Below are 18685 nucleotides of genomic sequence, written 5' to 3' on the forward strand. Positions count from 1 at the left end.
ACACTAAAGTACAAAAAGCAGTTATGCCATTGTCAATAATAGTATGTATAAGAGAAGGGAAATACTTGAGACAGCATGCTGATTTCCACATCTGGATTGGAATTTGTTCAGTCTGAAGGTTTGTGCTGTTGGATCAGAATGGTGAAGTCCACAAGTAAAACTACCCAAGCTTCATACATATTCTTAATTTCACCAATTTTTCTTTTGATTGTCAAAGCAAGCATTATATAACTTCTGGAATACACCAGTGTAAAATCAGTTCACATTTATAAAAGATCTAAATTTTGAAGGAGAGAAAACAATTCTGTTACTGAAACTGTTGTCCCCCACTCATCCCATCATAATTCACTGGAGGAACCATGGAAACCTCTGATTAATAATAGCTGCTTCCTTTATTCGGAGATTTCTGTGGGTCTTCCACTGAAGTTATGAAGTATGAGCTTAAGAACACTTATTATGTTCACAAGTGGAACACAGCAAATAATTTATGTAATTAGCAGAAGAATGATGTTTTAATATGTGTTATCAAACTGTCTGCTTTATTATACGAACTGTAAACCTCTCCAGGTTGCTTTTTTGTTAAAATAGTTCTAGCTCCTCCACCCTTCCAATTTAAAATAAAATTCTGTCTGCATTTCATGCTCTTATCAAGCTATTACGAAAATAGCAGGTTTCTGGCTGGCCTGTAGTCAGAAGAAAGGGTTGTGAAGAAAGGTTTAAAAAGCTTGCAATTCCCAGCCTTAAACGTCTGAAAGGAAACTTCGTGGAATTATGTAATATATTAAAAAAGGGCTGGTCAGTCACAGTTATAGCTGCCAATAGGTAGCACCAGACCCCTGTTTTGTCTAAATGTTAAACAACAATTGCCTCCAAGTTAAATCACGACTAACAGCTTCCAGGCAACACAGTACTGCTCCTGTTGCCCACTGAAGGGCTTGAAGAATGCCTTCAGAAACAAAGGTGTCTGTGTGTGACATCTTTCAGGGTGAAGTTTCTACATTTATTGCGACAGAACAAAGCCCAAGACACCCGAGAGGTTCTGTGCTGCTGTAGCCCTCATCCACCAGAGTAGCTGAAATATTCCAGATGGCAGATTTTGTGCCATCTGTTTTGATGTTGAGGACTTGTTTGCCAGAACCCTGTCATGCAAGGGTTTTAGGATCCTGGGGAAAAATTGTGATGACGACACAGCACTGTTCCTCATTGGGCATAAAAAGCACAGCATGGGCAGAGTTAAAAATAAGAATATAGAAACACATGGATAGCTAGGTGGAAATCTCAAGTCTAGCCACGTGAAGATTAGACATGTGCAAGAATTATGTGGAGTAGACCGAATAGTATTAGGCGGTTGAGTTCAGGAAAAGCATTTGAAAAATGTCACAGTTAAGGTCAGAGCCTAGTATCTATCTGAATACCTTGTATAGCAGTGATTAATCATTCTTAACGAATAGCGTTATAAAGAAGCCCAAGTCTGAAGATAGTTCTTGACTTTGACTTCCACTTAACCAGTCTATATTGTCTGAACCCAAGCTCTTGAATGTCAGCAATAAAAAGCAATCAACAAGACTATCCGTTGAGTATCCCTAAGATTTCGTACAGCCCTCCTTAGTAACCAAAGCAGCTGTAACTCAAGCTGTTTTGATCAACTTCTTCTTACTCAATGCCCAGGTTCTATGGCGAGGGTGACAGGGTTGGATTTTGGAACTCCTAATATATTAAATGGTCTAGAACAGATATATTTAGAATACTTGCAGCAACATAAAATTGATGACAGTTTACTGTATTTCAGTTAAAAATTGACAATTGCTATCTTGAATGACAATATGTAATTACCCATATCAGCAATACAATGAAACAACAGCTGGATCAATCTTTCTTCACAAAAAAAAATCTTCACATCACAAAGGATTTTTTTTAAGACTTGACAATATTTCTGAAGAGTGTCTACACTATATTTACCCACTATCAATCATTGCTCCATCTACAGACATAATGAAAAGGGCAAGAGAAACAAGTCAGGTGCTGGGAAGAGACCCAAACCACACAATCAAAAAAATTTGCAGTAAAAATAAAATGCAGAATTGTATTCGCATTTTTTACGATAACACAAGTATTTGTAAGACAGTACATTACACAAACATCAATAAATTCTTACCTTACACGGCAATATCAATTTAACAATGGTGATCTATGTAATACCATGATAGAATGTTGGTTTGGAACAAAAGACCATTCAGGTTGTGATTTAACAAGTAGTGTAAGTTTATTTTAGTTAATACATGACTTTGAACCTATACACACATGATTGTTTCATTTTTGGATCATTGACTTGAAAGTTACCCCTTCATTTCAAGAATTCGGCGGTGCTGACAAGTTGCACTTATTGCCCATCTCTTGTCATCCTGGAAAAGTGTTTGTCATTTTACACTTGGGCAACAGTAATCCTTATGATGTTGGCGCTCCCACAAGGAATTCAGGATAATGACCCAATGATGGCACTGGGAACAGTGTCCAAGTTGATGTAAACTGGAGGCCAACTTAAAGGTGACAGTGTTTCTACAAAATGACTTCTCTAGTCCTACTTAGTCATAGAAGTTACAGTGACAGAAGGTGTTTCTAAAATAACTTTGGTAATTTGTTGCAGACCATCCTGTACACTATAAACACTGAAGGATGGAACTCAGGAGTGCTAAACAAGTGAATTTTTCTGACCTTCACAAATTCAGGTTTAAGTCTTGGTGCCTGTATGCCCATGGAGAAAAGTGATGCATATTCCATGACACTGCAGAGACAGAGGTTGTAGTTGGTGCACAGGCAAAGGAGGACCAGATGATTCAACATTACACCATACTTCTGCCTTGTTCTTGGAACTACATTATTCATATCATGAGCTCAGCTAAACTTTTGTTCAATGATTATCCACTAAATGGTGATGCTTCATGTCTGAAATGCATTGCCTGGAAGGGCTATGGAGGAAGGCTTGACCAAGGTTTTCATAACAAGATTACATAATTATTTGAATAGAAAAGATGTACAAGGATACGTGGGGGTTGGAGATGGGGGGAAGTAGAACATTGGCACTAAGTTACAATGCTTATTTGGACTGCCGCTGTAGAGATGGGGGTCCAAACAGTTCTCTCCTGCACTGTAACAATTCTACGATACGATGCTCAGCAGGGGTTATGCTAACGTACTGCAACAAATGGCTGAGTTTTCTCTTGTTGGAAATGGCTATTAGCTGGAACCTAAGTGGTTTGATGGCCACTTGTTAGCCCGAACTTTGCTTTTATCCAAACCCTGCTGTAGCCTGGCATCACTTAATTACTAAAGCTGTCATGAGCAAGGATGAAGATTTCCACTCCCGACATGAAGATGGGGATGGGGTTAAAAGGTGTGTGGGGAGGAGGTTGTGGGATGTCGTCAAAGTCACTGATGAAACAACTGAAGATGGTCACAGATATTTCGCTTCAGTGTCATCTTGATTTACAATGATTAATAACAAACAACTACAAATATCCTCCATTCTAACAGGAATGACTCAAGCCACTGAAGAGTTTTCCCTTTCATCCATAAGATTGGGTAGGTCACCTATCACCTACCTTGTTGCTGGCAAAATACCAGCAGAGGTGGGTAGGCAACAGGCACAGCATCTCTCACCTGCCAGCCCACACTGGGGAAAGTATATGGAATTCTGGACATTGCCTCATAGTTGCCCAGTTTTGTATTACCGGATCCGTCTCATCTAGCACATGGTGATGTTATGTTGTGTTATGTCTCACTGTCTCTATGGCAATATACATTAAAGAGATATGCTCATATCATCACAGTATTGCAGCATATGAACTGCGAGTATAAATTTCTCAAACTTCATCTTAATTTGGAGCATTTGAAGTATGACATGAAACAATACTGCTGTCTGCAACCAAATAGTGCAATACTACCCTGGACATGTATGCATCCATGAATGTAATAACCGCATATATTAGTAAGCTGTCTTTTGAAACTTTCAATATCAAGTTACCCATGTCTAGTTCTGATATGACAAGGGATAATACAAGTATAGCCATATCAGGTAATGATATCCTGCTGGAGACAAAACCCACATCAGTAGTGCCATGCTACAAAATGGAAAAACATCGTCACAAATTTGCAATGAGGTTGACTTCTCAAAGACTATAAAGTGGACTTTTGTGTGTCTGGTGCAGATATGTTGTTGAAGACAAGGCTAAGTACACTTGCCTCCATTGTTGAATTTAACCACATGAATCAGGCCTCGAGCAGCTTTCTTATTAGTGGTACTAACAAGCTTCTCTTAGTGATGGAGACTGGGATTTCCTCCAAACGATGTTGAATCCACAAACAGAAGGGATTATGGTAGACAATAAACAGCAGAAAGTTTAACCGGAAGCCATGAGAAGAAATCAGCAGTGTTAATAAGTCCAAAGGCCAGTATCATTTAACATAGAAAATAGGAGGAGTAGGCCATTCAGCCCTTCAACACTGCTCCATCATTAAATATGACCACAGCTGATCATCTTACTCAGCACCCCGTTCCCACTTCCTCCCAATATCTTTTGGCCTCTTTGGCTGTAAGAACTACATCAAACTCCTTCTTGAAAACATTCAATGTTCGACCTTAGCGACTTTCTTAGGTAGATAATTCCACAGGTTCACCATTCTATGGGTGAAGACATTTCTCATCTCAGTCCTAAATGGCCTAACCAGTATCCTCAGACTGTGACCCCTGGATCTGTAATTCCCAGTCATTGGGAACATCCTTCTTGCACTTACCCATCTAGTCTTGTTGAATTCACACCTCAGAGGCTCACCCCTCTACTGGGTCTATCCTACAACTGCAAAGTCAAGAGGTCTAAAAGGAGGTCTCTGGAAGTTAGTTGATAGACATGACTAAGCCAGGCCATCGATTGATTGGTTTGTGAAACAACTCTTTGATCTAGCTTCCCAACATGAAGTATTCTTCACGTGATCAACTGTACGGGAATTGCCTCCACTCTATAATTACCTTGTCCTACCTTATACCCTTTCGCATTTCTAATGTCAACTTTCATTCCACCCACTCTGCCATGTGGGTATATTGAAATTAGTTCCAAATGACCAAAACATAGCATCTAATGTAGTATGGTTGATGTTTACTACTGCAATGTTGGACACATAGCCTTCCTGCTCCTCTGATGCTGCTTGGCCTGCTGTGTTCATCCAGCTCTACACCTTGTTATCTCAGATTCTCCAGCATCTGCAGTTCCTACTATCTCTGGACACAAAGAATGTCTGCTGGCCCTGGCATCTTCATTGCAATGGGTCCTTTCTAGATGGCCAAACTCCCCAGAAACACATTCATAATTCCAGCACCACCCCAAACCGCCAATAATCCTGTAATACAACAAACCTATCTAGAAATCCTGGAAACAATTTCAACCCAACTCCACTTGAACATCTCCATGGAGATCAGCAAATTTATGCAAAAGACTTTGAGGACACACAAACTGGACAGGATTGCACTGGTATTTTTTGTAGTGAGCAGAAATCTCAGCTTCTTGCAGATGCTTCCTGGTGAACACCTCTTTTCTAATTAACTGATTCCACAATACCACATATTAGTAAAGTACAAACACAGTGTAATATAAACTGTGCACTAAAATGAATACAGCTAAAAGAGACAGCCTCATTCAAAGGGGCAGACTGCCATCTTGTGGTTACTTTGAACATTATTTTCCACAAAAATTTGTGGCAGCTCCACACCTACCCAAGTAAGTTAATTTTTCCTGTCACCAAATTTGTTATCTGATCTTAGCCAAAGCGGTGATTTGTTTAAAAATACCTTTATAAAATGACAGAATCACTTGCAGGGTCAGTATTTATCACCCTGTCTCAATAACTGACTAGCATGTTAGACGTTTTAGAGGGAAATTATTGGAGATTTGTAGTTTATCATTACATGTGTAAACTTTTTAACTTCAGATTTATTTATTTGATTAACCAAGTTTAAATTTTCACCTATTGTGATGTGACTTGAACTCAGTCTCTGATTTATTATACCAGATCTATCTGGATTTATTGTTCTAGTTACATAACCAGATGCTACCAAATCCCCCACAGTATGCGACAAGTGGTCTTACACCCTACATAGGAAAGAGAGGAAAATATTTCCTACCATTCAGCAATTAGCTGTTGTAAATATTATATGTGCAGATGTTGTTGAAGGTCAGCATCTGGCTTAATTGTGATGTTCTACACAGTTGAATAGCCTGACTCAATATAGGCTTCACTCACAAACAGCGAACACATGTGGTTCCAAAAAATGTATGAGATTGATTGTAACCCCCAACCCTTCGAGGTGCTAAAAATAACAGCAACCACAATGATATTAATTGGGTAGCAGTCCAAAATCAGCTTCTCATCTTTAAAATAAACTTTTACAATCAAGTCCTCTTACCTTGGATGGTTAGATCACCAGAAGCCTTTTTGCATGTACTTGCATCTCAATAATTACCCAGCTCACCAGAATGAACACCCCCTTCCCAGTTAACTTCAGCCTGGTTCAAATACTCGACTGTTGAGAACTCAACTGTTAATCCAAGAGTGTACTTGGCAACTTTGGTTCTCCCTCCATTCCGGTTGAGTACACAGGTTTCACAGCCATGCTCCTTCTCCCCATTTTCACTGGATCTGCTACAACTGCAGTAATGCATCTATATTGACAAAGGCATGATGTTCCCCTGGACCCAATTACACCCAGCTAGTCAAAAGCAATTCACTTCCTTGGTTGCTTAGTTGACAGTGTGCAGTGCAAGGCAGCAATTATTGCTTCACAGATGGCACTGAGCATAGAAGGCAAAGCAGGCAGCTCATGGCTGTAGGAAACAGTGAACAGCCAACATGAAACAGGGTGTATATGTCACTGTATCAGCAGGGGTGATGCATGTGCCTACAGTTTACATGGTAAATACAATGTATGTGCTTGAAAAACATGGCAGTATATCAAAGGCAACAGGGAAGCATACTTAGTGGGGCAAGGTGGTTTCCAGCTAGTCACAGTGGTCCAAAACAATCCGTACACAGGCTGGGCCATTCATTGTCTGCAGCCAGTCAAGCACTTGGTCCAAAGCAATCTATACCAATGCACCACAAGAAATCCTGGCAGTGAAGCAAAATAAGTCTGGGCCTTACTGGTTGCAAGTTGTGATTGTCTTGCATCTGGACATTGGGTCGCACATGATCAGGAGAGTTTGTTGTTGAGATTTCAGGCAGATCAGGTCTACGGATTAGCCTGATTGTATTTGGCAGCTGAGGGAACGGTCGCATGGGTAGGGGTCAATTTTAAATAGAACCTGACCAGGTAAGTTATCAGAGAGGAATGCAGAGAATCACAGGGTTGTGAACAATGGGGTCTATTGCATGTGTCACAGGACACAAGTCCCTTTAGCAAAAGTCAAGGCCAAGCCACACCATACTGACCTGAAAATCAACTGCACAGGGTTTCAATATCTACAAAGCATTGCTCAAAGTGAGAAGACCAAGTGCGTGCTTTCTTGAAACAGGGTGGAGTTCAGGGCTAGAATCTGAAGTCTCCTAAATGGCTATTCCAGAATCACACAATGCTATACATCTGTATTCAATTCAGAATCAAGCAGAATCTTTGAACAATTGAAAGAAACAAATTTCCTTTGCTCACTTATCTAAAAGAGAACAAAGTTGTCTGCACAAAGTGCAATCTGAAAGAAAGGGCGCAGAGTTAGCAGTATCACCACAAAACTGGTAATGAGTCAAGCAAAGCATTGACAAGAAGATAGAAAGGATAGAAACCTGGGGAACCCAGAATTCACAAAGAAGTGTGTGTTAATATAATGAGATAAAAGATAGGACGAATAGATAGAATGAGTATAAAAACTGAAAGAACTGCGGATGCTGTAAATCAGAAACAAAAGCAGAAATGGCTGGAAAATGAAAAGCAGGTCTGGCAGCATCTATGGGAAGAAATCAGAGTTAATGTTTTGGGTCAAGTGATCCTTCCTCTGACCTGAAACGCTAACTCTGATTTCTCTTTACAGATGCTGCCAGATCTGTTGAGCTTTTCCAGCAATTTCTGTAGAATGAATACAACTTTGTCAGAAACCAATTAGTGGCAATATATTTAGAAGTGGATAGAGCTAGACACTATTGACAAAAGTTTTGACGAAGATGTTCAAATGGTTAACTAATATGTTTCTGAGCAGAGATGAAGATGTACAGAAAGCAGAACAAAACCAGAGGAATAACCAAGTTTTAAACCATCCTACTACACTTGGAGCATACAGGATTTTCAAAGTTACAGACTCATTAGATAGCTAACAAGGGAGGAGGACATCTTTAAATGAATGATGATGATGATGATGAAGAGCAATCAGAACAATCTAAGTATAAAGTTTCATTGAATTAGTGGATCCAGTAGACATTATCATTTTTTCTCCAAATGGGACGTATGCCCAATCATCACTTGCATAAGTTTAAAAAAACTGAACAGACTACAAAATCACACAAACTCTGTAATTAACTAAATATATTGATTTTAGTAATGCAAAAGCACAAATTACAGATATCTTAATTTATCTCACCAAGCTAGAACAGAGTGAAATCAAGATAGCAAATCAAGAAGAAAAATTCTATTCAGAAATTCCCAAAGTATAGTCACGGATAACAGACCACTTCTAGTTAACAGTACAAGTTGTCCATTATGTCTTTCTAATTCTCCAATTACTTTCTCCATTTTCAGAGTATTTACTGCCAGGAACTTTTTCCATTTACTCCAGTGAAAGGAACTCATACAGCATCATTCACTCTACACTTCACTGCTATCACTTATTGCCAGTTTCCAGCTCAGGTGATTGTAGTGCCACAACTTCACTTCGACATGTTATCACCTGTCAGGCTGTAGTGAAATCACCATACTTTTTAAAAAATACATTAAAATATACATACTAATAAATGTTACTGAACATATAAACTTAGTTGAGAAGTTTTGTTTAATTGACAGTCTTCTACTTTCAAAATATGCAGGTATAGTACCCCATACAGATTCGTAATGTATAATTATTAACGTGCTCACGGTCATATTGGTCATCGGTTTCCATGATAACCAACATACCCATCAGCATCTTTAATATGAAGTTAGACAGATGTCTGCTTGTAGTTTTTAGTATCCAAGATTTTTTTGCCGCACATTGCACAGATGCCTGTAACAAAAGAAAAACTGTGTTACTGCTCAAACATTTGAGGTTTCAGTTGACCAAGATTAAAAACAAGCAAATACTGCAGATATGGGAACAGCTAGATACACTTATTAGATCAGGCAGTATCTGTGGGAAGAATAGAAAAGAGAACATTTTAGGATCGACCCTAGACCAGTACTAGAACACTATACAAATAAATAGTACCAAAATAAATAGGATAGAAATAGAAAGACTTAGACACCAAATGAAATAGAAACATAGGAATAAGATTGGTCATTTTGCCTTTCAAACCACTCAATTAATCATGGCTAACCTGTACCTTGCCTCATGCACCACTTGACTTTCTCCACCCATCCCTGTTGAATCTGAGTCACTACTTTCAAAGAGAAATCTAGTCAGTCCTACCACTGCAGTCCCACTTGTTTCTTTTACTTTTCCATTACTATCGCCCCAAGAAAGATTCGTTTAATTTCCTGTCAAACACTAATTTAAATCTATGCCCACTAACTGCAATAAGAAAATGAACTTGAGGGATAAATAAAGAGAAATGATTTAGATCTAATCATTAGTACAGAGACACAGTTACAAAGTGAAGGAGGGCTGGAAATAAATATTCCACCATAAATAGTATCTTGGAGAGACAGTAAAATAGCAAAGAAGAGGAGAGAGCTCTGATTGTAAAGAATGACATAAAAGCATTGGTGAGAAAGGATCGGGCCTCAGAAGATCATAAAGTAGAATCATAATAGGTGGAAATTAGGAATAGAAAAAGTTAGAAAACGCTGGTGGGTGTAGTTATAAGCTCTAATAACCTCTTGTTTAATGTTTTGTCCGAAGCAATATGATAATTGTGGGAGAGATTAACCTTCATGTAGACTGGGACAAACTAATTGACAAAAGTGCTCCAAAAGTGGAATCTATAAAATGTTTTTTGGAACAATTTATTGGTGCAACATGTTGCGGAATGGAATAGGGTAATGCTCGAGTTGTGTAATATTGTGTAAATTGTCAGACAAAATATCATCTGGGAAATAATGTATTGAATTCCGCATCAGGTTTGAAAGTGATATACCCCAAACTCAAACAACAATCTTAAGACTTAAAGCCAACTGAATAGAATGACAGCAGAAATAAAGTTAATTGGGTAAATAGATCTCAAGATATCACAGTAAATTAATAATGGGAAGCATTTATGGGCGGCACAGTGGCTCAATGGTTAGCATTGCTGCCTCACAGCGCCGGGGAAGTTACTAAGAGTTCTGTCAACCACAGTGGTGGAGAATCTTCAGTTGAGGAAGATTGTGGACATTTCATTTCATGATTATTTCTTTCACTGTCTAATATTTTACTGTAAACTTTGTCATCACTGCATAGCTAGTTTTATACCTGTGTTGAGTTTGTCATTGTTGATGTTCACAGGCTACCTCCACTAAAATCTCTGTTTAAATTTGTTTTTCCCATGTAAAATAATTGAAACAAAATGATTACTACATACCTTTTTTGTATGCACATCCTTGACAGTAATTAGAACCAGCCTGGTGAACTGCACTTTTACAGATACGACATACTGAAAATCTGCTCTTTCCGTAAGGATCAAACCTAAGAGGATCAAATAATTCTGTTAGATTGTTATTTAACAAGACTTTAGAAAGGCAGATTTTAAGGAACTAAATGTTCGGAAGACTGGAAAATACTGTAGAATAGGAAAAGCTTTGAAGATAAGTGGTGTAGAAGTTCAGAAATACTTCATAGGATACAGAGCAGGCAAATACTACTAGGGAAGAAGAATAAACAAGGACTGATATTGGCAACGAGATTATAATGGAGCAAAATAAATACAAGAACATATAATTAAAGCTAAAAAATTAGCCTGAGAGATTGGAAAACACTGTTTAAATGGTAAAAGTGGTATCAAGCTACACTGTTTGCAGCAAATGAATAAGAAAAAGCAAATAGTGGTTGATGCTTGTGAAAGACTGAATACTAATTCTGATTTATGCCTTAAGCAGAAGTAGAGTATTCTTTGGTATTTTCTCCATTGTTTCTGGAGAGATAAATGTCCTCCTTCTTCTCAGGCAGTCCCTCAAGATTGAGGATGACTTTCTGCCACTCTGGAATTGTGGGTATTGAGATGACCAAACAATCCAATACTGGATCTGCACACCCTGCCACAGTTGAGGCAAATGGTGTTTGAGGTGGGACAGTGGGATATTGGGGTTTTCTCAGGTTCCTTCTGCTGTTTGTGCCTGGCCTCCAACTGGGTTTGTCACAAATACAGTTGCTTCTTCTTCAGTTTGGACAGTCTTGTGCAAAAGAGATTCCCATAAGTCAGTGGGGATATTTGAAGATGTCTTCGAAGCATTACCTCTGTCATCCCGCTAACTGATGGCCATTACAGAGCATAAATTCCCAATTAGTCAATCTCTGATAGGTTAGTAAGCTTTTTTTTAAAAAAAACAGTAGTCGAGGCACCAGGTCAGGACACCTCAAGAAACAACTATGGAAATTAGGCTAATTTTCCCGCATTTACGTTCAAGGAATTAATGCAAACAAGAATTTGTTGAAGATTTAAAACATAGATGAAGCAACACCAATCTCCAAAAAGGGAAACAGGAACAAACTAGGAAACTAACAGCCTAATATCTGCTGTGCATTCACTGTTAGAGGTGTTGTATAGACATGCCAACTCACTGTACTGTACGAGCTGCTGCTTATGATGTAGGCTGCTGCCATTCACTAAGTGCAGGAAACTACAGGTCTAGCGCGGTAGAGGAAAACCACTTCCTGGTCTAACTAGAAGCCTCTCTTGTAATTAATAAGATTATAGTTTACTGCATATTAGCAACTAGCTACAGGTTACATTGATATGACAAACATCACTACATTGAGGTGGTTCAGAGTTAGATCTCATTCCTTTGAGATTCCAAGCTGTTCTGCTCACAAGTCCCCATGACATCATCACAGAAGGTAGTGCTCATCATACTCCTCAGCATTAACTCTTTCAGACTCATCTACAACAGAAAGGATCGCAAACATTGCGCTAATAAAGAGACTGGCATTCCATGGTAAAACAAAATCAGCATTAATTTGTAGGAAGTCCTGCCCAATAACTTTTCTTAACTGAGGAAATTAAGAAATTACTGGTGAGAATATTCAACACATTTTGACTGATATAAAACTATTAACACTGGGCTATACAATAAATCCTCAACGCAGGTTTTGGCAACTACCATAAGTACTGCAGAATCTTTCTTGATCATGTATTTTCTATGCTTCCAAATAAAAAAAACTGCAGATATTGCCTCCAAATATACATCAGAAAGACCAAAGCCATTGTCCCTGGTCCCTATCACAAAGTCCATTCCTGAATCACCAAGTCTGTCCCTTTGCCTGGCCACTATCTCAGGCTGAACGTGCCCAACCTAACTATGAGATGATATTCTGATTCTACACCCTCCCATTCAACAAAACCACTTGCTTCCACATCACTCCCATCCATCTCTGTCTCAGCTGATCTGCTCATGAAGCGCTCAATTGGTGATTTGCAAACTGCAGATTCAACTACTTCAGTATTCTCTTGGCTGTCCTCAACATTCAAAAACTTAAGCTCATCCAAAATTCTGCTGTCCCTATCCTGCTTCACGAAGTCTTGTTTACCTGACACATTGTGCTCACTTACCTAGAATGGCTGACAGTTCAACAATTTTTGATTAATGAAAGTTCAATGCTGTTCAAATCCCTCCATGGCCTCACCCCATTTTCTCTGTAACATCTTCCAGTACCACAATGCTCCGATATCTACACTTCTTCAGTGCTGGCTTCTTGTACATCTCCAATTTTAATTGCTTTACTCCAATTGGTAACTGTGATCTTAGCTACCATAGACCCAAGTTCTGGAATTCTTCTGGAAATTTACTTTGTTCCCAAATCTGTTCTTTGTCCTAATGGTGTTATATTTTGTTTGATAATGCTCTTCTGAAACAACTTGGAGTATTTTACCATGATTGACATACTATATAAATGCATGTTGATAATTTTGGGAGATTGCCTTTTTTAAAAAAGTAGGTATCATAGTGGGCTTATGTTTTGCAAAGTCTAAAATGACAACTAAGTAAACACACCAAGGTGGCTCACAGAATGCATTTGGATAAAAAACCAACACTGACCCAAAGAAGATCAAAAGGAAAGACAAAAAGCTTGGTCAACAGGATGTTAAGATAGATTTTTAAGAATGAGAGACAAAGACATTTTGGAAAGTATTTAAACAGGTTAAAGCCTCAGTGACAAATGAAAATGCTATTAACAGTAGGAAATGGAAGATCTGCAAGGTCAAAGTTGTAGCGGTGCAGCACTATTGGAGCTTGGTAGGTCTACAGAAGCTGAACACAGATGGTTGAGGCAGAAGCAGAGACAAATGTTACATTGTCCTTATGATGGAGTGCACATGATTTCAGAAGCTCATTCAGTCACGTAGAATGCCAAGATAGAGTAGTCAGTGATAGGGATAGAATCAGAGGCAAGAAAACCAAATTTACCACACTGGGTCAAAGAAAATGGCTATAGTCCTTTCAAAATTTTAAAAGTGCAGTTTATTTGGGATATTGGATATGCAGCAAGTAAAATGCTAATGTGGAGGGCCGGTGCAGATACAATGGGTTGAATGATCTCTTTCTGCACTGCAATAATTCTACAATTCTGTGATGCAGTAGTAAAGGTGGTCAAGAGTGGTGTAGTGAAATAAAAATGGGTGTCACAATGTACTTGTGGAATTTTATGTTGCACCTTTCATTGATGGATAAAATGTATAATGTGAATACGTGAAAAACTGAGATTTAACAAATCAAAAGAAAGTGAACAATTTAAAAATGTACATTTCTCAAGTCTCCATTCATTTATGAAATTATTCACCACTGCATCTACAAATGACTTAAATCAACAGGTTAGGGGAGTCCAAAACTAGAGGGCATAGGTTTAAGGTGCGAGGGGAAAGATTTAAAAGGGACCTAAGGGCAACATTTTCACGTAGAGGGTGGTGTGTGTATGGAATGAGCTGCCAGAGGAAGCGGTGGAGGTTGGTACAGTTACAACATTTAAAAGGCATCTGGACGGGTATATGAATAGAAGGGGTTTAAATGTCTATGGGCCAAATGCTGGCAAATGGGACTAGATTAATTTAGGATATCTGGTCGATATGGACGAGTTTAGCCAAAGAGTCTGTTCCCATGCTATACAACACTGTGACTAGGTTAAAATTTAAAATCCTTTTACCAGTTTTGCAAGGTGCACCCCTCCAAGAATTATATAATTACAAAACTGTTCAAGCCACAATGCTTCTCAAAATCATAATTTAAGTAAAACATAAAAATATATTCTAATTAAACACAGTGGTAATCTAACAGGGGTCCCCTTGTTCAATTCTTTGACCAGGCTGTTTGCTAACCTCGGTCAATCTAGTAGTTGGATCACTGCCGTTAATCCATAAACAGCCAAAATCCAAACTTTTACCCAGCAATCTCTGCTGAAAGAACTATTTTTACATAATGACGATTAAGTTACTATGACGCTAATGACAACAGCAATCAGAAGCTCTCAATGTCCAAGCTTATACATAAAAACAGCCACTCATTTCGGCTACTGGAGCATTGCTTGTACCTACAGAAACTCACATGCACCTTCAACGTTTAGAGACGCTATCTTTGAAAACTCAGCGTTATACCAACCTTGCTTTTTTAGAAGTCAACGCCTTGTTTTCATTGATCTTGCGGCCACCGCTTTCTGTTTAAATGCATTACAACTTAAATTAGAATGGCATGTTCCAAATGAGTATAAAGAATATTTAAATCCATATGCAACTATGTAGCAACTGAATTTGGTTAGTACCCATCGTGTTCCTTGATCCATCTTTCCAAGTATCTGGTGTAATAACTCTTCCCAGCTTCTTTTCACCTACAAGAACAAAACAATAGGCAATAACTTAAATAAACCCAAAGAGGAAACAATAAAAAATTACATTAATTTATATTAAGGACATGAACTTTTAATTACAAACCTTAAGAGACCTGTACAGTCAGATTAGTACCCTTAGAACAGTACAGCACCCTTTTAAATACAAAATTTCTAGCTATTCTTTCATCACTGCTTTAATAACAGAAAACACATGCACTAACGTAATGGGTTTGGGGAAGTAAAGCGACAATGTCAGAGCTGTTTTATGTGATATTTTATGTGTTCCTTTGTTCCGAGGAAGGGTCACTAGACCCAAAACATTAACTCTATTTTTCCCTTCACAGATGCTGCCAGGCCTGCTGAGCTTTTCCAGCAAGTTCTGTTGTTGTTCCTGTTTTATGTGATGACGGGGATGGGAGGGACAGAACATTTGAAGGAGACGGTCAGTGAAGGGTGAGAGGGGTCTAGGAAAGGGCGGTCAGCAGTTATTGGGAATAGGGAGAGAGGAGGCGGTTCTCCTGATAAGATGAGCCCACAGGGAGGCCGGGGGTGAGGTGGGAGAGAGTCTCGGGCTAGGAGCGGGGCCCAGTCGGGAGCGGCCACAGCCGTGAATGGGTGGGTGGGTGAGTGAATGTCACCGGGCTGTGAGCGGCCTCACACCCAACCCTAAGCCAGCCCAAGCCCAAGCCCACACCCACACCCAGGTCCCGGTCCCCACTCACATTTCTCACACACCATCCTCCACCGCCGCCGGCCCCCACTTCCGGCAACAAACCAGCTCAAGCGGAAGTTGTCTCCCGGGTCTTAGTGCGCTCCAGAGCAGAGACTCAGGCATGTTGTGGAGGTGTCTGGGAGCCCATTAGAAATCCTTACAGGAAAAATGTTTCATACAAACTAAATTTATTAAACTTTACCATACTGCTGAGAAACAGAACACGAGAAGTATCAATCAGTTTCCCAGCCAGGTGTTGTATTAAGAAATTCTGGCTGCGTTTAGAAGTTGCTCCTCAGGGTGAAGATCCACCTGGAGGTGTCAGAACTATCTGCTTTGAATGTCTGACCCTGTTTTTGTCCCAATGTGGGTCGCTTACATTTTAAAACTCAAACATTTTAGACCAAGCTAACGGTTTTAGGAGCACAGTTACATGTGTTTATTTTTAAATTCAGTGTTTGCATTTGAGATGTAACAAGTATGCTTCTGGGATCCAGTTCTGAAAGTTAAAACGCTTTTAAAGTTTTTGAAATTCTGACCACGGCTAAGGCTTAAAGTCTTAAATTGCCAATTTATTTTTGTTTTCAATGGGCTACAATTCACTCACACCTAAGACTGTAGACACTATTTATAGACAAAGTCTTTTTTTAAAATCTTTTACCAATTCCAATTTAAAACTAGTTGCCAGACTTTTTTGAAAATTACATGACCCTAATTAATAATTTACACTGAGTTTTTACCTACAGGGTTAAATGGCCTCCCTCTGTGCTGTAAATGTCTATGTGTCTAATGCAATAATTTAACTTCTCCAAAAGCACATTACTGAAGTCATTGAGTTAATAATAACAGGAAACAGCAAGCCAGGCAGCATTGGTGGAGAAACCAGAATTCACTTGAAACATGAGATAGCAAGAACTGCGGATGCTGGAGGAACACAGCAAGCCAAGCAGCATCAGAGGAACAGGAAAGCTTTTCACTTGAAACATGTTTAACTGTTTTACTTGCCAGCAATGCCACCTGAACAGTATGTCATTTTGTATTTTTATTTCCATTATCCTATGGGCTGACGCTCACCAACTGTGGCAGTGCTGATACAGGGCTTTAATTGTCTGTGTGCCAGTATGCCCTCAGGTACACCTATCCACAACACAACATCGTCATGATAAAACTAATGCTGGCCTCCAACACATCATAGAATCATACAGCATGGAGGAGGCCTTTCAGGCTATTGTGTCTGCACCAACAAAAAAACTATTCTAAATCTACACTAGACTCACTTTTTAACACTTAGCCCACAGTCTTTTTTTAAATGGCATTTCAAGTACTTTTTAAAAGGTTGTGAATTTCTCCAGTTTAACTACACTCCAGATTTCCACCAATTTTGGTTAAACAAAGTCTCCTCAAATCACCTCCAAACCTCTCGCCTTTTCTCTTAAAATTATGTTTCCTTGTTATTGACCCTTCAACTAAGGGGGATAGCTTTTTTCATCTTCCTTGTCTATACCCTTCATAATCTTATACACCTTATTTCAGGTCCCCTCTGAGCTTTCTGTGCTCTAAACAAAACAACTTGAACATATTCAGCCTTTCTTAATAGCTAAACTAATCCAGCCCTGGCAGCATCCTGGTGAACCTCCTTTGTACCACTTCCTCTGCAAGCACATTCTTCCTGGCCTACAACAGAACTTCCTCTAGATAAAACTATTGCAGGTACCTGCCATTCTCCCATCAACACAACCTCCCCTGGATACGGCTGACCCCCAATTAAATCTAATCTGGAGAAAACTATCACAGGTGCACCCAGCCCTGAAACACAACTTAATTTTGGATAACAATAGCTGGCCTTCAACACGGTCCCCAAGTGAACTCCACCTAAATAAACTACTTCAGGTACCTGCCACCTCCCCCCAGATAGACCTAACCCCAGCCACTCCCCCACCTGGATACACCTGGCTCCTAGCTACCTGCCACCTCCCCCAAGATCGACCTGACCCCAGCCACTCCCTCCCCTGGATACACCTGGCACCTGGCTCCTAGCTACCTGCTACCTGCCACCTCCCCCAGATAGACCTGACCCCAGCTACTCCCTCCCCTGGAGGTACCTGGCTCCTAGCTACCCGCCCACTTGCTGTAACCATTCTAACGTCGAAATGTTGTATCGCAAACGTCTTACGTAAGAGGTCCCGCCCTCTCGGAATGATTGGTCCAAAATTGCCGAATAGACAGTAGCTGTGGGTCTGATTGGTGGGATGATGTTGCCAGTTTCCAAGATGTTTCCGCCTGTACTGTGTGTGTGTGATGGTGGCTAAGGTCAGGTGTGTAGAGGCCAGTCAGGAACCAGGGAAAGGGAGATTCCAGATGCAGAAATACTACAAATTATCACTTGACTGAAAAGGCTAGTGACAGTAGGAGATTGTTGTGTTACTTTTGGCAGTAGTCTGGAACATTTTGCACAGACGATTCGGTAACAAAGCAAGGGAAAAATATGAAGGATATTGAGTTAAGAGGCATGTTTTCAGCGCATATTATTCTGGTCCTGTCTATCGTCTTTTCTACCTTGGCCCCTTCTTTATTTTTAGAAGAGTTTTCTGTAATTGGAACCCACTTGCAGTGGTTGTGTGTTTGCTCTGCCACTGTTGCTGCTGTGACCATTGTTTTGTATTTATTGCTGGCAACGAATCCTACCTCCAACAAGAAGAATTCCTCCATTGGCACGGTAAGATCGTGAAGGACGTTTCATATTATTTTAATATGCGGTTTAATACAAAGTGTCAAATAATTTGTATTTTTATATATTGTT

At 39.5% G+C, this 18685-nt stretch overlaps 2 protein-coding genes across 3 annotated transcripts in view; one reads left to right on the plus strand and one right to left on the minus strand.

Moving 5' to 3' along the window:
• Positions 1-8547: 8547 nt before the first annotated feature.
• Positions 8548-16015, minus strand: cript (cysteine-rich PDZ-binding protein). Its single transcript, XM_020510063.2, has 5 exons — positions 15896-16015; positions 15108-15173; positions 14948-15002; positions 10723-10826; positions 8548-9230 (listed from the first exon to the last, which is right to left on the minus strand). Exons 1-5 carry the CDS (start codon positions 15909-15911, stop codon positions 9166-9168), a joined length of 306 nt encoding a protein of 101 aa, XP_020365652.1. The 5' UTR covers positions 15912-16015; the 3' UTR covers positions 8548-9165.
• Positions 16016-18143: 2128 nt separating this feature from the next.
• The window catches only part of pigf (phosphatidylinositol glycan anchor biosynthesis, class F), a 48216-nt gene continuing 47674 nt past the window's right edge, over positions 18144-18685 (plus strand). For both annotated transcript variants that reach the window (XM_020510061.2, XM_048600745.1), the window contains exon 1: positions 18144-18601. In XM_020510061.2, coding sequence (XP_020365650.1) covers positions 18371-18601 — 231 coding nt within the window. In that variant the 5' untranslated portion in view covers positions 18144-18370. The remainder of the gene's footprint in view (positions 18602-18685) is intronic.

The sequence above is a fragment of the Rhincodon typus genome, chromosome 9, assembly GCF_021869965.1.
Source record: "Rhincodon typus isolate 14 chromosome 9, sRhiTyp1.1, whole genome shotgun sequence".
Lineage (NCBI taxonomy): Eukaryota > Metazoa > Chordata > Chondrichthyes > Orectolobiformes > Rhincodontidae > Rhincodon > Rhincodon typus.